The sequence below is a fragment of the Tamandua tetradactyla genome, chromosome 9, assembly GCF_023851605.1.
Source record: "Tamandua tetradactyla isolate mTamTet1 chromosome 9, mTamTet1.pri, whole genome shotgun sequence".
In the NCBI taxonomy this organism is placed as follows: domain Eukaryota; kingdom Metazoa; phylum Chordata; class Mammalia; order Pilosa; family Myrmecophagidae; genus Tamandua; species Tamandua tetradactyla.
Genome location: NC_135335.1, coordinates 23,307,428 through 23,330,403, shown reverse-complemented (window position 1 = coordinate 23,330,403; position 22,976 = coordinate 23,307,428). Strand labels below are relative to the sequence as shown.

The 22,976-nt window shown below is 32.9% G+C and overlaps 1 protein-coding gene across 1 annotated transcript; it reads left to right on the top strand.

Moving 5' to 3' along the window:
- Positions 1-14,128: 14,128 nt before the first annotated feature.
- On the top strand, positions 14,129-15,073 carry LOC143645997 (olfactory receptor 8H1-like). The gene has a single exon (XM_077115077.1). The coding sequence runs from the start codon at positions 14,129-14,131 to the stop codon at positions 15,071-15,073; it is 945 nt and encodes a 314-aa protein (XP_076971192.1).
- The last annotated feature ends 7,903 nt before the right edge of the window (positions 15,074-22,976 follow it).

Genomic DNA, 22,976 nt, shown 5'->3' with positions numbered 1-22,976 from the left:
ACAGTTCTAAGTCCATGAAAATGCCCAAATTAAGACAAGGTTATACGAATGTCCAAACTAAGGCATCCAGGGATAATATCTTGGCTTGAGAAGGTTGATGATATTTGGGGTGTGTCTCTCACCTAGAAGGGTATGTGGCAATATCTGCTAGCTTTCTCTCCAGGTTTCATCAGTGAATTTCCTGGGGGCATTTTCTTTATCTCCAGTGGTCTCTGGCTGTGTGGACTCTGTTGGTTCTGAGCCTTTTCCAAAATGATCCTCTCATAAGGGACTCTAGTAAACAACCTCATCTTGAATGGGTGAGGACACATCTACATGGAAGTCATCTAATCAAAAGTTACCACCCACAGTCAAGTGGGTCATGTCTCCACGGAAATGATAAAAAAAATTCCAGTCAGCAATATTAAATGAAGATTTAAAAAATGTGGCATTTTTTAGTTACATGCCATATTCCAACCAGCATGCTCACCTTCACAGAAGTGGCAATTGTTCCACTCCTAGGCCAGTTTGCAGCCTTTTTACAGGCTGTTGAAATTTTTTAAAGAGGGGATCTTAAATATCTCATGAAAGCAGAGATCAGAAATATTAAGTGAGAGCTGAATGATGATTCTTTTTCTGAATTTGCCCTTTTTATCAGAGATCAAAGTGTATGCTAGTTGACATTAAGTAATGAATAATGTCATCAGAAGATCAAGCTTGGCCCAACTGTTGAATAATGGGTAATATTTACTGAGTGGTATGTGACAATCACTCTTCAAAATATATCAAAATGTTTAGCTCATTTAATGCTGATCACAAACCCAGACCTAGAGAAATACACATGATTCTTATCATAAAATTGAGTTATAAGGTTATTAATAATTTGTTTAAAATCACAAAAGTAATGAGTGGCAGAACCAGGATGTAAATCCAGGCATTCTGGCTGCAGGGTATACACTTTGAACGCATGTCTTTGTCATTATGTTAAAATAAGTAAACCGACCTGTTCTTTCACACATACCTTGAATGAAAATTTGCTTAGTTTGTAACTAATATCTCTATATCAAATATAGCACAATGAGCTGCCAGGAAATAATAACATCCTTTTATTTTATTTTTAAAATTCTGCTATCTTTGCTTCAATTCCATATTCTGGGAAGGTAGTGTTTATTGAAGAATGTTTATTAGTCCAATAATACAGAATTTCTAATTTCCTACCCTGGCTCTGTTATATCAGAGCTATACAACCAAATACAATCACCAGGACACACTTACCTAGAAGTAATTTAGCTAGACAGAAGCAGAACAAAGTAGAAAAATAAATTTTGAGTAATATTCCAGAATTCATACTCATTATTGCTTCTATATTTCATTCTAAGTTACCAAATAACTACTACTCAAATACACTGTTTGATTACTCTAAATTTGTAGATAACGTATATGGCATTTAGATTTATTAAGAACCTGCAAAAAATTGGAGAAAGAATATGGCAATTAAAATTCTGGTTCTGAGATGAAAATGGAAGTAAATACAAATGCTTTTAGAAGACAGAATCATGAAAAGGTTTATGTAAGAAAATAACAGTAAAAATCTATTTTATACAGATCTTACTTAGACAGTGGAAATATGTGGATGATTTTCTTGGTACTTTGGGAGGTTGGATGTGGAGAGATCAGAGGGAATTAGGTCAATTAAGAGGTTCAAATGAGGAAAAAGATTTGTGGCTAAATAATAAAATGACAGTGTCAATAAAGAGGAAAGTTTGCATTTTTCTCATATTTACCACATTAAGTCAATGGAGCTTAGTTTTTAGTTATAAGAAGTTTCTTATTTGTGCCAACTGTCTGATTGGTAAAGACATATATCAAGCTACGGGTTACAGAATCTGAAATAGAGAGCTGAACATTATGCATTTGGAAAGAATATGAAAGTTACAATTATATATGTGGTAGTTTAAGAAAACACAGAATTAACTGAAAATGTTGTGTTTGATGATGAGAGAAGTATGCCATTAATGATTTTCTAGGAAAGTTCACAGGTTTGAAGGAGACAAAGTTCAGACATATTTAACCAGGGAATGGAAGTGAGAAAGACGTTTAGAAAACAAGAAAGGATGACAAAAGGAGATGTCAAAACTACCATGTGGGATAGAGGAATAAAATGCATTACTTATATAATACAGTAGATTGACACATTTTAATAAGAAGGACTGAAGTTGTCAGGGAAAAGTCATCCTTCTGTAGGCTGAAGTGGGAAAGTATAAAACCTCTAAGCAAACTTTGCAATAAAGTAAAGGAAAATAAGAACAATTAGATATAGACAGTGCTTGTTAAAGGTGGAAATGACAAATATTATGTGCTGAAAAGCCACGACACAAAGTAATAGCATAAGTACCTGAATTGAAGCAAAGACTTAGAATAGGATGCCCAGTTGGAGGGATCATCCTCAGTCAGAAGAGGCATATTTTCCCCATAAAGAAAGAGCTGGAGGTCATAGATGCATTAACATACTTATGTGATGACTTGATTATAATCTCCAGAATATATGTATTTGCTACATGTACTTTTATCTGTTAAATAGAAATAACTTTCAGAGAGGGAGGAGGTGGTAGAATTGAGCCTTAAGAAAAAGAGTGAAGATTTAAAGTAGCTATTACATAAAATGAGGGAAATAGCTGACTATGAAGTGTGTGTGTGTGTGCTTAATTCATTAGTTAATGAATTTAACTAATTGTGCTTAATTCATTAGTTGATGAACTTAATTGTTACCCCTGGTACAAAGTAGGATTAAAAGAACCACAATTTTATGGATCAGTAATGTACAAATAATTTACAAATAGATGCAATACCTGCTTTTTCCACATGAGGGAAAGAAGTCAATTGTTGTCTATTAGGCAAAATGTGCATTTCTATGAACAAATATCATTTGCATTGCTATCAGTTATATACAATTTAGAGAGTCAGAAACAGAAAGGATAATAAAATACAGAGATTACAGTTATGGATAGATAGATGAGCCTATTTTAAAGCCTTTTATAATTTTTCACTACAGAGGACATGGAAACATTCCTGTTTTTCATTGACTTATGACATCCTTGGCTGAATATATTAAATTGATAAACATGAAGACTTTTCTAATTGTGTTCAAAGTTTGAAAAATAAAATAGATGCCTGGACTGACCTAGAGTTTCTAAGTTGCCACTTTGAAACAGTGAATGAGCAAGATTGTGAATATAGAGCCCCTGAGGAAGAAATTGTTCTAATACTTATAAATATAACTTGATGAGAACAATACTACAATTCTCATATTGTAAATGAAGAAATTGAAGTTTATAGATTAATTTTTATTTCACAGGTACTGAGTTTGAGAGGGAAGATTCAGTCACCTATCTAACTAATTAAAAATGATTGTTCTTTGTATTTTATCAGTGGATTTCAAACTATTCCAAGGAAATCAATTGTTCCTAAGTGGCAAAGCCATATCTGATGATGAGAAATACTGACCTTCTGCTCCTCAACCCAGGAGACTTCACCCAGAACAATGCATCAACTGTGGTGGAAAAAAATAGAGTTTATTTATTTGGAATGTGCTGTAGCAAGATAGACAGCCACCAGTCACTTACATTTCACAGAGACGTAAAGGAAGGGAGGGGAGTGGGAAAACTTATAGTGACAAAAATAGAGGCTTCAGTCACAGTCTATGTGGAAGTTGTTCAGGAAGTTAGAAACAAGTTAATTAGAAAAGGGGCACCCTCTGTGATTGATTTGGGTCACATTTGCTTTTTCTGGTTGGTCCTGTGTTGGAAGTGGGGCAAAAAGTGGGGAATGGGAAGTCATTGACCAAGCATGCCCTTTTGTGGGTTGGTTGCTACAAAGGTTGTGAATGGAATTCCTGGACTAGTTGCTGCAGGGGATGCAAGTAACTTTTGCTTCTATATTTCATATTCTTACTCATTGTTTCTTCTCAACTTAACCTTGTGTTTTAGTTTTCTAAAGCTGGTGAAACATGATACAAGAGAAATGCTCTGGTGTGCTGGCTTGAAAGGATGTATGGACCCTAGAAAAGCCATCTTTTAATCAAAGCCCCATTTTGTAAAGGCAGAATAATCTCTATTCAATATTGGGTGTTGTGAAACTGTCATCAGATCATCTCTCTGGAGATATGATTCAATCAAGAGAATTGTTAAACTGGATTAGGTGATGACATGTCTCCACCCATTTGGGTGGGTCTTTATAAATTTATTAAGTTCTATAAAAGAGGGAACATTTTGGAGAATGAAGGAGATTTAGAGAGAGCAGAGAATGCTGAAACACCATGGAGCAGAGTCCATCAGCCAGTGCTTTGGAGATGAAGAAGGAAAATGCCTCCCAGGGAGCTTTGTGAAACAGGAAGCCAGGAGAGAAAGGTACCAGAGGATGCTGGCCGAGGGAGAAACCATGACTGTGTTCACCATGTGCCTTCTCAGATGAGAGAGAAACCCTGAACTTCATCAGTCTTCTTGAACCAAGTTATCTTTCTGGATGACTTACATTGGATGTTTCTATAGACTTGTTTTAACTGAGACATTTTCTCAGCCTTAGAACTGTAAACTAGTAACCTATTGAATTCCCCTTTTTAAAAGACATCCTATTTCTGGTATATTGCATCCTTAAAGCTAGCAAACTAAGACAGCTGACTTTTAAAATTGGGATTTATTAACTTATAAATTTACAGTTCTGAGGCTGTGAAAAATGTCCAAATCGAGGCATCATCAGGATTAGACCTTATTCCTGAAGAAAGGCATCTAGATATCCCAGACTCTTCTGCCATATGAGGAAATATGGCAATGTCTGTTCATCTTTTCCTTCTCTCCCAGGTTTCATTGCTTCCAACTTCTGACTTCAGTGGCTTCCTATCTGAGATTTTCCATGTTTCTGCCTTTAAGCTTCCATCACTCTTAAATACTCTGGTGCTTTTTTTCTGTGTTCTATCTTCTTATAAAGGATTCTTGTAAGAGGATTAAGACCTGTACTTGGTCAAAACTCAACCTAAATAACATAGCCAAAAGATACACCTACAATAACTCTACAAGTACAAGAATGGTTAAGAACATGATTTATTCTGGGGTAGATGCAGCATCAAACCACCATCCTTTGCATTACAATTAATCTCAAAATTGAATAAGCCATTGACATACTGTAATCCATTTTTTGTGAAATAAAATAGAAACATGAGTTCCATTAAAATTTATTTCTGTTTCTGTTTACATATATGTACACTGTAGCTTAGTTTTCCAAATTATATTCACATTAAGAAACACTACTCAGCTAATAATCTGTTTAACATGTATCAATTTTGCTGAATCCTACTTTACTTTTCAGATGATAATTTGCATTCACTAGAATCTTAGGTGTGCTTATTATACCTAACATTATACTTCTTTGAGGCTATTATCTATCCCTGCAAAAGATTTATACATTCTTTTTATATAAATAATTTTAAAATATTTTTATCCAAGTTATTAATTGTTTGATCCTTTGCTTCTTTATCACAGGATCACCCTCAACAGAGATATTGAGTGACTTTTTATGAAATAAAAGAGGTAAGTTTATCATTGATGATATTTAACCTTGATTATATGCCTCTACAAGGAAGAGACATATCATCACTCCCATCCAGTATTTTTGGTTCATTCATAAATTTGGCACTGTATACATAAATGACTTAAAATATGTCACTTAGCATGGTAGCTTTTTAGAAACCAATTTGCAAATATTAATGAAATAAAAACTGGTTCAAAGAATGTTTTTCCAAGAGTTTATTCAAACTGAGATATCTTCTTTGGCAAGCAAGCAACTAAATGTTCTCTGGGGTAATTGGTTCTTGGAGACAGGGATGGAAACTGGGGCCTATGAATAATACAATATGGTCTGGTGTATTGCTTGAGTCTCTTACTAGTCTGCTTTATGGCACATAAAGACTATGTGACAGGGAAGTCCAAAGAAAGTGCTAAACCTAAAGCTGAAGGAGAGAAGAATAAATTGGAGAGGAAAGCTTTCTAACAATGAAAATTTATGGTGGGCTCTAATTGCATATGACATTCACTGCAGTAGGATCTATTTTCACAAGAGGGGGTTTTCCCTAAAGATCAATGAAGGGGCAGTTCGTGCTTTCAGCAGTTAAGATTATAAATGTACTTCAGTCTGAGTCTGATAAAAACCAAGTTATTCTTCATAAACACGGAGAAATAAATACTTGCTGAATACAGGGACCCTTATGGCTGCTGGCCCATTTTTCACTAAATGTACATTGTGTTCATAAATCTGTTGGTAGATTCATGTGAGATTACATAAAATCAGGTACTCCTGGATTAATGATCTAAACTCACTTTCTGGGAATATAAGATTCAGACTTAGATGAGGAGTGTGGCTCCTGCTACCTGGCCATGGCAACACACATAGCAATGTGGGACCTGTATCAGTAGCCATGGAGAACCCTTTAATAAGCTCTAACCAGGAGTGAAGGCAGGGTCAAGTTGAATACATCTTGAGACAGTGGGGACAGAGATGTAAAGTTAGCCCAAGGTTAGTATCAGGAGTCTGCACACTTGGTGATCCAGTTCTAAAAATGTTAGAAGAGGGAGCCTGAAGGTTCCCTTTTATGAGAAGATATCATGGAAAATATACCCTTTGTTCCAGCATTAGGATTACAATCCCTGAATAAGGAATTCATTGTTAAGGGATCTGTATAATCCTTGAAGCTCTTTTAGGAAATAGTTGTTTCTGTAATAATAGCCAGCATCTTTTGAGACTTTAAATAATGTCAGATACTATAATTAAAAAGAAGTTTTAAAAAAGTTCTCTCAAACAGAAGAGGAAAATGGTCTCTAATAAGCATAATCATACTCAGGACACACAATTTACAGGTCATTGGTAGCACACAGATGATAACTCAGATCTGTTTCAAGTCACAGTTCAAGTTTTTGTCTTAAACTCTTTCCCATCTTTATCATTTCCTTAAACCCAAAACAACAAAAAGTAAACAGATGGAACAATTCTTGACTTTCTGCCCACGTGGAAAGGTTATTAATTCTGTATCTTTAGAAGCCAAGGTAACAGAATAAAGTCATGAAAAATATAACAATGTGGATGAGCTTTGAGGACATTATGCTGACTGAAATTATCCAGAAACAAAAGGATAAATGCTAGAGTGAACTTTGAGAGTTAAGAATACAGGTTATCAGGAGATAGAAAAGGAGTAGAGATTAGGCATTTGGTGCTCAAGTAATAGAGATTGTGCAACAAGACTGAGTGTAAAAATTCAGAAATGGATAGCACACTACTACCTGATTGTAACACACTATTGTAAGTACCCTGAATGAAGCTGAATGTGAGTATGATTGAGGGAGAAGGGCTGGGGGCACATATGAAGCCATAAGGAAATATACAGCATAAAGACTGAGATAGCATAACTTAGGAAAACCTAAAGTGCTAAATAATGGTGATTAAAAGCACAAATATAAAAATGTTTTTGCATGAGGGAGAACAAATTAATGTCAACATTGTAAGGTGTTGAAAATGGATGGTAAACAGGAAAATATATAATCAGTGCAAGCTAAGGTTTATAGTCAACAATAATGTTGTAATATGCTTCCAACTGAATGTAACAAGGGCATTATGTCAAAACTAAATGTCAAAGGAGGGGAGGATCGGGGAAGGTTATGGACTTTTTGAGAAGAAAAGGAAATGTCTTCATACCAATTATGATGGTGAATGCAAGTCTATTTACTTAGGCTGGATTATATGATGTGTAAATAAATGCATGCTTAAAAATGAACACAGGGTAACAATTGCTGGAGAAAACGTGGAGAAAGAGATGTACCTATTCACTCTTATTAGGGAAACTGAGAGGTGAAGCCCCTTGCAGGACAGTGTGTTACTTCCACAGGAGGCTACAGGTGGGGTTTCCAGGTGGCCCTGCAATACCATTTCTCTAAATATACCTGGAATGACTGAATGGACATTTGCACACTGGTGTCTATGGTGTTCATCATTCACAATTGGTGGAGGTGACCTAAAGATGCAACAAATTAAGAATTGAAGAAAGAACTATGCTGTGAACATACAACAGACTACTGAGTGACTGCAAAAAGAATGAAGATGTGAGACATGCAACTAGGTGAATGAACATTAAGGACTGTATGTTGAATGAAATGTCAGAAACAGAAAGAGAAATATTATCATGCCTCACTCATATGGACAAGCTGTAATCAAAATAATTTAGTCAATTGAAGTCAAGAGCAAGTTGGAGCCTATTGTGAAAGGTCCTACATTGTAAGCTCTTACAGCAGTCACATATATTCAGAGGTTGTGACTGTTATTTCTAAATATGGAAATTCTGAGTTGTTGGTATATAATCTGGTAGCTTCCAGAAACTTCAGATCTTTATGTGACACCTGAGACTCAGAGTTAGAGCTCTGAAGCTATGCCAGGTAGTATTACCACATATAGGAACTGTTTACAAAGTTGAGAAAGGAAATAGACTTTGACTAGAGATATGAATGAAACTGATCTGGATAGGACTAAGTGAGAACAGAATACAGGTAAAGGATGATATCATTCAAATATTGAAACTTCAATTTCTGTGTGAAACCAAAGGGAGAGATGTTTGTTTGGTGCAAAATTTATATTTTGGATAGTGCATTGCTTAACGTAACTTCTATGGTCAGTTTAGTTGAACTCCACAAGTACACAGACTCTTGACTGAGGCATGATATCTTCTTGGTTTGTCCAGGTTAGTGTGGTGGCCCATTATATCCCAGAGTAATTTGGGCTGTGAATAAAAAAATATCAGCAAAGCACCCTTAGGGGACTAGGGAGAAAGGAGGAAATATTCAATTTCCTTATGTGGAGAATTCCTAATATTACTGCAAGCAGTAGGGACAACCAAATCAATAATATGAATGCTTGATCTTGGGGTTCATCCCTATGAAATCTTATTTCTGCAAAGGTTAGACTAAACCTATTTATAATTATGTCTAACAGTCACCCCCAGAGAACCTCTTTTGTTGCTCAGATGTGGCCTCTTCCTCAAAGCCAACTTGGTAGGTGAACTCACTGTCCTCCCCCCACATGGGACATAACTCACATGCGTGTAAATTCCCTGGCAATGTAGGACAGAACTTCCCAGATGAGCTGGGATTCAGCTCATGGGATTAATAAAGACTTCTTTACTAAAGGAGGGAAGAGAGAAATGAGATAAAATACAGTTTCAGTGGCTGAGATTTCAAAGAGAGTTGAGAGTTCATCCTGGAGATTATTCTTATGCATTACATAGCTATCCCCTTTGAAGTTTATGGTGCATTAGAGTAGATGAATGGAAGTACCTGAAACTATTGAGCTGTGTTCCAGTAACCTTGATTCTTAAAGATGAGTATATAATTATATAGCTTTTACAATGTGACTATGTGATTGTAAAAACCTCACATCTGATGCTCCGTTTATCCAGGGTATTGACAGGTAAGTAAAAAAAATTGTGATTATAAATATATAATTTTGGTGCATGGAAATACTAGTGGTCAATGAGTCAGAGAGGTAAGACATATGGGAGGGTGAGTTTTATCCCTATTCCTTTTATTTCTTTTTCTGGAATGATGATGCAAATGCTCTGAAAATTATCATGGTGATGAATACACAAATATATAATAATATTGTGAGCCATTGATTGTACACCATGTATAGACTATGCATGTGTGAATATTTGTCAATATAAATATTTTTTAAAGAGTAAAAGTAGAAAATAATGTAATGAACATCTTTTTTCTACACATATATATGAAATGTGGGTACTAATGTCAGCTTCAGATAACCTGAATAGGTTTGGTTTTTATAATCATGAATATATAAAATAATTTCTTCTGATAGAGTTCACTGAATTGGGGAAGAATTAGAACAGTGATTGAGATGTCATATAAATAATATAAATTAATCTATTAGAACTTAAGGTACTTGAGATTATAGAAGAAAACAAATATTTGAGATAATGAAATACTTTTGTTCAAAACACTTTTCAATCAGTTAAGCAAGAGAAACTACACATTATTGCATATTTTAGTGAACAATTTGATCTCTATCATGTTTTTATGTAAATCAAACCAGTTGATTTTATACACTAAAGGAAGGTATAAGTTTAGGGAAGAAAGCCTGAATGGAAAAGCTCATGTTACTCCTTTTTACAATGAGATTAAAAGGGGAAATGTTAGACTGTAAATGTGGTGATAGAATATCATGGAAATACAATTCACAAATTGTGAAATATAAGTTAAATCATGGATATTTATAAAAATATACTATCATCAATGATAAATATTCCACACAAATGCAAGCTGTTGGTGGTGGGGAGGTGTATGGGAATCTTGTACTTTATAGATTATTGTTCTGTAAACACCCCAAATTAATACATAGGTATAAATGAAACAAAACATGTACCAGACCTATCTGCTTAAAAGGGAAAAATTTTGACAAAATAAACAGTGTGCTTTAAGTACTATTATAATTATCAAAGGGACTATGATCATTTTTAACAAAAGTTCTACTATAACGTAAGTGTTGTTCATAGGGTGGTATATGGGAACCCTGTATTTTACAAGTGGTTGTTATATAAACCCACAACTTCCCTAATGAAGAAAAAACAATTTTAGAAATGAACAGATGAATAGGAATAGGATTTAAAATGTATGATTGTAAATATAAACATGTAAATAAAACTGTGACAAATCCTATGGTAAAATAAAATAGAATTCTATATTCCAGAGATATGGAAGACAGTATAAAATAATAATAAAATCTGATTTTTTCAGAAAAGTATAAAATTCCTAAAGAGAGTTGCAGAAAACATGAAAAATTGAGTTAAAAAGAGGAATAGAATTTTTTCAATGATGTGTAATTCTCAGGGATAAATTCTAAGTATTTGAAATGCAGAGAAAATCTCATGTTTCCTTCTCTTTACTCCTGATTTGCCAATTTTATTTTACTATTAGAAATGTCATAACACAATCCCAACAATAAAGATTTAGGAAAACAAATTAACCATAAACATTTTCTGTATCACACTTTCACTGACTATTACTTATATTATTTTATTTGAAAGTACTCTTAATGAATAAAAATTTTATTTCAATGCTTGAAGAATAATTCTCTCATTGTGATATTACCAGGAGTAAACAAACTGTACTGATGTTGCATTGACATAGAACATCTTAAACCCCAAGTTCACCTTTTGTGAAATAGATTGATTGCTTTTTAATCTCCAAATAAACTTTTTTCAGTACTACTGAATTTTTGATGAATTGAGAATTGTACATTCAAAACTTCACCAAATATATATTATCTTCTAATTCCATGATCTATATTAGCAAATTGTCTCCTAAATTCTGCCATATAAAAAGCATTTCTTCAAGAAGTTGTTTCAAAATTTATGTGTAAATTGATTTCATTATCATTAATTAATGAAAGTCACAGGAATATATTTCACTTGGTTCTATAGAGAGGAAAAAAGCTTTGGTCCAGTAACATAACTGTAAATTCTTTACTCATCTCAGCCCTGATTTTTAGTTTTTTCTCTCATTTTTTTGTAATTTTTTATTGCTAAATCTTCACACACAAACATCATAAATGGTATACAAAGAACAGCTCATAATATCATCATCATGGTCAGTTTTTAAAACATTTGCATCATGCCAAAAAATAAATAAAATAGAAAAAACTCATTCATATCATATCCCTTATCCCTCCTTCTCATTGACCACTAGTATATCTATCTACCCAATTTATTTTACCCTTTATCCTCCCTATTATTATTTAATTTTTATCCATAATTTTTACTCATACTCCAGCCACTCCACTACATCATAAACTAAAAGGGACTTCTATATAATGCATAAGAATAACTAACAGGATAACCTCTCTACTCTGAAATCTCTCAGCCACTGAAACTTTATTTTGTCACATTCCCCTCTTCTCCCTTTTGGTCAAGAAGGTTTTATCAGTCCCTTAATCTTTTGTCCTGGCTTATCCAGGGATTTGTACTATACCATACAACCTGAGTGTATAAACATGCTCCTTTTTAATGTAACAAAATACAAGTGCTCTACAATAATAAACACCTTACACAAACATTTCTGTGACTATGTTTCATCTCTCTGTAATTGAATTATTTGACACTTGCAAACCTGAGTGAAGAAACACCACTAGGTTTTCCTTGAAATACCATAGAAAATGCATCTAATGATCGACAAACCTACGTAGAAGTTACTGAAGCTGCACCAGTCTCTGCAAAATGTATGACTTTACAAAACTCTATTATAACATAGATCAAGATTTCTTATAAATATTTAATAATAAAACCAAGACATTCCTGAAAATGGACTATAATTATATTATATATATACATTTTAGTATATATATATACCTAATAGGCTTTATATGCACAAAAGTAAACATTTGGAAGAAAATACATCTAAAGAATAACAACTGTGTGGAAGTCTTTCATTTTCTTTTTCAAATTGTGTTGTTGGGAATTTTTTGTGTATATCATTCTATGATGGTGTCACACTTTTAAATAAAATAATGTTTTATTGAGAAAAAATGTGCTGTTCTATATGTGGTGATTAATGATCTGGACTTTCAGCCACAGATCAATTAAGTGTACCTCTAGAAATAGTTTCATTTTTTACCCAAAAATAATTAGAGCAGCAGAAAGAATACCAAAATGTAATGCTCAGCATTATGTGGCTTCCCAGGGGAAGGCAACTCTCTATTACAAACATAACATGCATGTAATTAGCCCTTGAACATTTATGTATGGAATGATGCCATGCAATCTACTATAGAATTGGGTCTCAGAGTTGACAAAACATTGCATTATCAGCCTTATTCAATATAAAAACTGCCATGATATCAGAGAGAAAGTCAAGGGATACTTTGATATGCTCGTTTCCCAATAGCTCTCTGTTATACTTGTAAAACAGAATTTCTTTTTTAACCAGACCTGAACAAAAATTTTAGGTAGATTTAGTTTACCTCAAAAATTATATGCAAAAAAACCTTAAACATACATTATTTCATAGGAAACAGATATAGCACAGAAATTTCAGATTCTTTACATGGTTTACACATTTTATTTGTGAGAAAAGCTTAAGTTTGGACAAATTTATTGAAAGATATTGCTAGAAGAAGTTTTTCACCCACTTGCACATCTGGTAAGTATGACTCTTAAAGTGAGAATATTTTAGTTTATCTTTAAAAAATGGAAATATTTTAGAAATGTTTGCATATACATATGCAAACATATGTATGGGTCTTACTAAACAATGTCAGGATTTGTAGAAATGGAAATACAGAATTGATGGAATCAGAGTCATCAAGCAATGAACATATGTTGAAAATATTGTTTCAGAAAAATTGTGAATGTATAGTTTGATACGTAGAACATATCTAACAATATGTTCTAACATAAAGAACATCATATCCTCTGGATATTAATAGCAATGTGTGCTTTATAATATTAATACATCTAAGGCTTTCATTTCAGCTCTGTCAATTGCATTAAATAATATTGTATAGAGAAGAACAGTCAGAGGTTCATTAAAACTCTCTAATATTATTATATAACTAGATTTATTTTGTTTTTTGGAAATTAAATGTAAGTGTGAATGTAGTGTAGTTAGCATGATCTATGCACCCAATCATTCTTGATAAAATGACAGAGCCAATAACACTTAATAGCTGACTGATAAGTTCTCAACTTTTGGTGCCCTTTCCATCATCTACAAAATGTATACAATGGTAATAGCTAGATGTAATATTTTCATCTAGATAAACATGCTACAGTAAGGAAGTATTTATGTGTCATGTTCATTATATTTATGCATTATATATGGATTTCTACTGTACAATATCCCAAAGTTGATTTATACCTAATTTATATTTGGCAGTCAAACTTAGATTTTCTTCAGTCATATTTTACAAAAAAACTCTTTAGTATGAATTTCTAGAATAACTACACTAATTTTTTTAATGCAAAATCACTCCTATAAACAAAAATTATTTTGAAGTCATTCATGCTAAGTATCACATTTGATTTCTCAATATTTTTCAAAGGTTGAATGCTATGGCCAGTAGGAATAACACAAATGTGCCTGACTTCATCCTGATGGGATTGACAGACTCTGAAGAGACCCAGCATGTCCTCTTTATACTATTTCTTCTGATATACTTAACTACTGTGCTGGGAAATGCAGGCCTGATACTTGTAATTCACCTGGATCTCCAGCTTCAAACCCCCATGTATTTTTTCCTCAGTCACCTGTCATTCCTTGACCTCAGTTATTCAACTGTCATCATCCCAAACACCTTAGCAAATTTACTGACTTCCAATAAGTATATTTCATTCATGTCCTGCTTCATTCAAATGTACTTTTTTGCTTTCTTGGCCATCAGTGAGTTCTTCTTTCTCTCTTCAATGGCCTATGACCGCTATGTAGCTATCTGCAGCCCTCTTCAATACCCTAATATTATGTCCAGGAGACTCTGTGGCACTCTCATCACTGGGTGCTACGTGATTGGTGCTACTGAATCATTAGTTCTTACTCTTTCCATAAACAGTTTGCTTTTCTGCAATTCCAATGTAATCTCTCACTTTTTCTGTGACCTAATTCCAGTTTTAGCCCTTTCCTGCACTGACACTCATATCACTGAAATCATGATATTCAGTTTTGCTAGTATAAACATAATGGTGTCTCTTATCACAATCTCTGTGTCCTATGGGTCCATTCTGTCTACTATCCTGAAAATTAATTCAACTTCAGGAAAGCGGAAAGCTTTATCTACTTGTGCCTCCCACCTCCTGGGAGTTACCATCTTTTATGGAACTATGATTTTTACTTATTTAAAACCAAGGAAATCATACTCCTTGGGAAGGGATCAAGTGGCCTCTGTGTTTTATACTATGGTGATCCCCATGCTGAACCCATTTATTTATAGTCTTAGGAACAAAGAAGTGAAAAATGCTCTCATTAGAATCATGAAGAAGAGAGAGACCTCCAGGCAATTGTAACATAGCAAATAAAAGTCCCACAAACAATTAAAAAAATGGTGTTATCCTCTAAATTGAATCATGAAAGTCCCCATGCATATTCTAATTTCAGAGATTTTTATTATTCAGAGCACACTTAGTTGTCATTTGTTCTGCATAGAAGAAATGCTATACTGTCTTAAAGAGTGCTACTTTGGACTAATTAATCCAAAAACTATATTCTGGATCTGACAGTTTTTTGTCAGTATATCCCTTATTAACTACTGAAAATTTAAATCAAGTCTTCTTGTGATTTAAAGTGTACAATAAAAATAATTCTAAATCTATAGTTACTTTGCAGATAAAATCTGATGATGATTAGAAAAAATTGAATGCTATGCTAATAATTTTACCACCATCATCAGAATGCTTACATCCTTGCAAAATATTAAATAAACAGTAGCTTTATTTCTGAAATTATTAAGTAGTGTTTTACAAATTTTAGCTAATCTTATTTATAAATGAACAGACAGCTATAAAGGAAGAAAAAAGCCTTTATTTGGTCTTAAAGCAAAGTAAAATATTGTGATAGAATTAAGTTTCAGAAACATTATATATAAATATTGAAGAAAATTTTGGAAATATTTTAAATTATAAAAAATAGAAGTATCCTAATCATTTTTGGATTTTTTGTTCATGGCCTTCAAAATTAATTTTGTGTATAAACATATATATGCATATTTATGTATATGTATATATATATACAAACATGTATCATTTTTGTGCTTATCTGTTTCTATTTTGCAGCTTTTTTTCTGCACTGATCACTAGTAGCTTTAGTAATTCCATTTTCATTTCAACTTGGGACATACATGTTTTCTTGTTACATGAACAAAATCAAGAATTTCATCTTGCAATGCTGAAGCTCTAAAGTTTTTTAATTCATGAGGTTAAATATCTGTGCAGTTATGTCACTTTTGGGTCTACAGGCTGACCATTTGAAAACATTACTATTCAGTGATGCATCAACAAGCTTTAGTAATTCTTTCTTTTTTGTGTAATTTTCATGTGATTAAAAAGTCTTTTTCCCTGGATTCTGCACATTTATTTTTTTTAAACATGTAAAATTTGAGTTAATTTCTTGGTTTATTTGTTTTACAAAACGTAATAGATAAAAGTTGTAAAGCTAATAATTGATAATTAATCCAAATGTTGTGATGTTCCCTAAATTTTGTTCAGGGTGGTTGCTTATATTTCCTTTTAAAAATATCTGTATCCAATCTGGAATTAGTTTTAATTTTCTCTACATTCCAATGTACATTTAAGGAAGTATATTTTATTATACCTTAATATTTACATTTAAATCTATGCAATGGTTATTAGATGTATTTTTCCCTTCAAATGTTTCATATCATTTTAATTTATATAAACATTTTCCTTGTAGAATTATGAATCTGCATTTCCTTAAATGATATTTGAAAGAGAAAAATAAAGATCAACCTCTGTTTTATGATTTAAGTTTTAATGAATTCTCAAAATTTCATCACTGTTAATTAATTCATTCTACTAATTAAGATACACACTTTCTGCTACACCCTGAATTTACAAAAACATTTTAACTTATACAATATATTCATTTAAATCAATGTATTATGATTTGAATTTTGCTTAGAACTCTATTGTGTCTAAACTCTGTATTTATTGCAATTCCAGTTTCATTTTCAGTTAACTATGTCTTTGATAAAGATTTATTTTTAAATAAACTATTGTTAATTAATCTCTCATCTTTTACATTAATTGTATCTTTTCTGATAGGTCCTTTACATTTTCTGTCAGGTTTTATGAACTCTGCTGACCTTGCTTTCATATATATATTTCTAAGGCAAAAAAAAATGTGTACTTTTGGGTTCGATTGGCAATGCTTATCATCAGATATTCCAAATTTTCAGATATTAGTAAGTTAAGGAATTGCTTGCTTTTTATATAAGCTCATACTACCCTATCCTTTTCTATTATATTCTAGAAAAATTTACAATGAAACTGCTAGACTTAATAAATGAGTATAGCAAAGTCACAGGATACAAGATCCACATGTAAAAATCAATTGTGTTTCTATACACCAGAAATGAGCAATCTGAGGGGGTCAAATTACTGTTATTATAATAACAAATATTAACAAATACAAGTATGATAGGGTATGTTTCTAGCAAATTTCACTACAACAGCTAATAGAAAATGTAATCTTAGCAATAGCTGGTACATGTTATCAAACATACATGCATAGTCCTATGTATATGAAGAAAGACCTGTAAAAGGGAAAGAGTCATTTAACAGGGGATGTGATTTGACTGGAGAGAAAACATGTATTAGTCATGTCCAGGCAGGTTGTTATAAGAAATGGCCTCAGGAATAGGATGACTCAACAAGAGAGAAAGTATAATCTTTCGGTGTCACAATGAAGACTCTAGCTGATTTGGCTTTGTGGATGGCTGTTTTCCTTGAAGTTTCTTTTTTAGTTGTTTCTCTACTGTCTCCCAAGATGTTGTCCACATCTGCATGGTTGAAGAGGTTTTATACTGCACTGTCCACATTCCAGTCTGGCAGAAAAGTGAGATTTTCACATTTGGGAGACTGTTTCAGATTTTTCCTCATTAGGAAGGTTTTAGGAAAAATCCAACTTCTTTACTAGACATAGGACTAAAGAAATTACACATTTATTCTGATGTGAGCATTTAAGGTATCATGTAATTACTCCAAATCATCAAATTTAACAGATAAAAGTTGTTCATAGCATTTCTTACAATCTTTTTAATATTTATGATTATTGTGATAGCCTAGCTTTAATCCCTTATTTTTATAACTTTGTTTTCTCTCTCCTTAGTGAACTTCCTTAGGGGTTATTATATGCATGTTTGACTTATCATACTCTTCCTAAAATAATATACTGCATGATTTCAGTTATTAGAACTGTAAAATAGTAAAGATGAATTCTTTCATGCAGTTGCTTTTCATAAATTTTAATTTTAGATATGGTTTAAAAGTATTTATCTTTATAGTTTTGTTTTATGTAATTACTTTTAAAGCCATTAAAATTTTGTAAATAAATTATTTGATAGATTTACTTCTAGTTTTACATTTTTATCATAATTTATGTCTATTTTTAGACTGCACTGTCTTTTTTTCATAACATTCCTGCCTGTACAATTTTTAAATCACAAGTGTGTAGGTAAACAATTATTTTTCTTGGTGTGTATGAGTGTGTGTGTTAATTTTCCTGAAAAGTTTGTATTTTGTTCTTATATTTAAAAGCTCTTTATAGTGGATATTGAATTTTGGAATGTATTTTCATGTTGTAGTCTTTAAATATATTTTTACATTGTCTTCTGACTTGTATTATTATTAATGGCAAATCTCTCATATTTATGTTTATTCATCATGTATGTGATGTGCATCTTCCTCTAACTACCTTCATAATTGCATACCTATATTTGTTTTGCAGCAATGAGTCTAATGAATCTAGATGTGTTCAATGGTCAGTTGATCATTCTTTCTGTGGGTTCACTGGCATTGTTGCCCTATGATATCATGTCTTCCTTATTTTTGGAAAAGTCTTCCAAAAGCATCTTTATAAATTAAGACAACTTACATTGTTTTATGAAAATATATAAATCAATCTTACTAATAGTTTCTAATTTAGTTTTAGACTACATTAAGTAAATAACTTATAATGGCTTCAATTAAAAATGTAATTACATATTTATGCATTTTTTGAAATAACAGAAAAAAATACTTTCTTCCAGAAAGAATTCTCATTCTTTCTCTACCCCCAATTTTTCTCTGTCTTTTGCTCTGCCTTATAATAATCCATGAACTATATAAGGGAATATTTACTGAAGAAAGCAAGGGACAAAATAGGAATTAGGAAGATGGGAAGAAGAACAGTGAAAGGAAAAAAATTATGCAATCAAATTTTGAAAAAAAATGCCATAATAGAGTCTACTAAAATAATCAATTGCATAATCTTAACTCGGACAGGCCAGGGAATTTTCAGCACAATTACAACTTTATCCTTCTCTTCACTAGCATGACTGAGAAAAGGCGACAGTTGTGAAGTATTAAGAGCCTACCTCTTTCACCCTCTAGTAGAATGTCTGATTTAACACCTGTTGTTAGCATGAGATTGAAAATGTATCTTCACCTTTCCAAAGTGTCAATGTATCTTCACCTTTCCAAAATATCAATGATCACAATTTTCACATATCTTGTTCAATTTCATGAACATGGTGTCATTGCAGTGTTTATTTCTGAGATGTATTGAAATATGTCTATTGAATTGTTTTTTTTTTCATATTCGAAGCCTGAATAAAATTGAGATATGATGGTGTGGTAGTTAGGTTCAGGTGTCAACTTGGCCAGGTGAACGTGCCTAGTTCTGTTGCTGTGGACATAGCCAATGGTATTTGAACCTCATCTGTTGCTGATTACATGTGCGTCGGCTAAGAGGTGTGCCTGCTGTAATGAATGCTGTTTGATTTAATTGGCTGGTGCTTAAATGAGAAACACCAATGTAGCACAGCCCAAGCAGCTCAGCATACCTCATCTTAGCACTCGCAGCTCAGCCCAGACCTTTGGAGATGCAGAAAGTAATCACACCGGGGAAAGCTGTTGGAACTAGAAGCCTGGAGAGAAGGCCAGCAGAGATCATCCTGTGCCTTCCCATGTTAAGAAGGAACATGAGTTGAAAGTTAGCTGCCTTTCCTCTGAAAAACTAATGAAATAAATCCCCTTTCATTAAAAGCCAATCCATCTCTGGTGTGTTGAATTCCAGCAGTATCAAACTAGAATCGATGTCTACATTTAATCTAAAAAATAAATATAAAACTAACTATTTTTTATCAAAGCATTGAGAAGTGAATGAGCCTTAACCTAAAGCAGTGGCTTATTATTATTTTTAAGTTATATATATTTGTTCCATGGCTGTGTATATACATGTATATAATAGTCTATTAAGAATATATCCAGTGAATACCAATATCCTATATTTTAAGGGACCTAAAAGATTCATCTTCATCACTACATTTTGTGAATGGACATGCCAATGAAATAATATGTTTTACTTAAAATAGAATTTACTGATTTCTGCTATTACTTTTGACAATATAGTTATCTGGCAATTCTTGGTCATTGATGATTTCTGTATAGCAAGAAATTGATTTACAAATTTTGCTGGTTTGAAACTGTTCTGTGCCCAAGAAAACCCATGGTCTTTTAATTCAGTCTTTTGGGTTCAGCCTATTATTCAGTTGGAACTTTTGATTAGGCTGTTTCCATGAAGATGTGACCTTGCCCATTCAAGGTGGGTCTTAATCCATTAGTTGGAGTCCTTTAAGCGGGGGACCTTTTGGAGAAAGAACAGATGCTTAGAAATAGAAAACATCCTGGGAGATGCTTAGCTAAGAGACAAAATACAGATATTGCCCAGAAGAAGCTAAGAAAGGAACCACAGATGCCTAGAGAGAGGAACACCCCAGTGACGCTAAGAGAAGATCTCCAGGACACAGAGAGAAATAAGGAGATTCAGAAGCTGAAAGCAATGAACCAGGAGCAAAGAACAGCAGACACTAATCATCTGCCTTCACAGATAGCAGAGGTGCTCCAGACACTGGTATCCTTTCTTCATAGCATAGGATTCATCTTGTGAATGCCTCCATTAATTAAGGCATTATCATGGCCTTGGAACTGTTAATTTGTAACCTAATAAACCCCCTTTGTGAAAGCCAATCCATTTCTGCTGTATTGCCCTCTGGCAGCTTTAGCAAACCAAAATACAAATGAAGATTTATTTTTAGCAAATCATTTTCCCCTACAGAAATTCTCTAAGTAACTATATGGAATTGGAACCCCTGCACAGAATATATGGAGTTTTGAAATTTCATCCAGTCTTTTCTACAAACAGGTATTCCTGTTAATTAATATTTCAGGGCTATTAAACTGGATGTGTACATACGTGGCTAATTTCAATTTAACAGGACATAGAGGCTAGACAAAAGTATAAACCATGAATTTAATAAAACATTATCAGTCTGAAAGACTTAAAACCATTTTCTCAATTCACATATAGTCTGGAATCATCAAGTAAATTGTCTTTGAGAACAATTTTATGAACATTAAACTTAAGAAAAAGAAAAGCTATGGTAGCTGTTGCCACATATTATTAAGCTGTTACTAGTGTTAGGAATTTTGTGGACATATAATCTTCATAGCAATTTGCAAACTAAACAAATTAGTGGACTTTTAAATATTAGAAAATGCATGATAATTTTACTAAATTCACACAGTTATTTAGTAGAGCCAGATTTCAAGCTCAAACTTCTTTAACTGAACAGGCTAAGCTACTGGGATACACAGAATCCTAGTGTGACATGCAAAATTTTGGAATCATTATTGCCTAGAAACAATACAAATTAAAAATTTACCCATTTGAATATTTTTCTATAAACTCATGAAACTTAAAACACATTTTACAAATAGTAGTAAAATAATATGACTTCTAGATTAACTAGTAGATTAAATTTAATATTCATTTTTAATCTTTTCAGAAAATCACATTATGATACTAAAGTGGCATACATCAACTGGGTGGTTGAAAATTAATTTTTTTCTCTCCTTCATAATTTCCTTCATATTTAAATATATTGCCTTATTTCCACTGCCCTGTTCTTTTATCTTCCATCAAGAAAATTAAAACAAATTTCTGATTTGCAGCTGTATTGACCTAAATATAAATATATAAAAGTGGAGTCATACAGTATCTATCCGTTTGTGTCTGGCTTCTTTCACTCAGCATATGTCCTCAAGGCATCTCCTCATGTGCTTCAGGATGTCTTTTCATCTTACTGCTTCAATATATATATTGAGAGAGAGAGAGAGAGAGAGATCTCCAAATTGCCACACCTATTTCCCCTAGAAGGCATGTGGTTCAATTTAATACAGCTCAGAAGATCTAGAATACTCTATCTCAAATTTAAATATTGAATTTCATACACTAGCTTGAGATTTAGGATTGCAGTTTCAAAAATATTACGTAAGTGATGAAAAACTTTTCTCCTTACTTCTGGAAATGAACTGACCCCCAATTATAATATGCTGTGAATATTATGCATTTGGATACTTATGCCAGTTTAATAAACTTTTCTTAAGTCCACAGGGGATTCACAAGGAGAAATCTGAGTACCTCTCTTCTGCAGCAGGAAATCAACAGGATGAGAGTTCTTTCCCCCATAATATTCAAATGAAATTTTCTGGAACAGTGAACTAACTACATGATAAACTGAATACATGCAGCCACTATATTTCTTACTAAAACAAATGATTGCTGAGTGGAAAACAAAATGTGGCTTAGGGTGGGGAAGTAATCTAATGACTATATTCTTATATACTGTCCTACATATGATACAGGCTAATTATGTGGTGTTGGGTTAATAACTTAAATCCCGTTAATTCTGCTTTCCTCCTGCTGGAATTATAAACTCTTTAATTCCTCCATAAATTGATAAATGTGTATGTAAAAAATAATACAAACACATAACCTATGGAATAATTTGTAATTGTTTAATAAAAGTTAATATGCTTATTATTTAAATTTTAAACTGCTACACTTCAAGGTGGCATGAGAGGTAGTTTAAGCTTACATGAAATCTCACTGTCATGGTCAGGTTCATGTGTCAATTTGGCCAAGTGGTGGCACCTGTTTGTCTGGTTGGGTAAGTGCTGGCCTATCTGTTGCAATGAGGAAATTCATAGAATTAGATCATGATTACGTCAGCTGCATCCACAGCTGACTCCATTTGTAATCAGCCAAGGGGAGTGTCTTCTGCAATGAGTGATGCTCCATCTAATCACTGGAAGCCTTTTAAGGAGGATTCAGAAGAGACAGGATTTATTT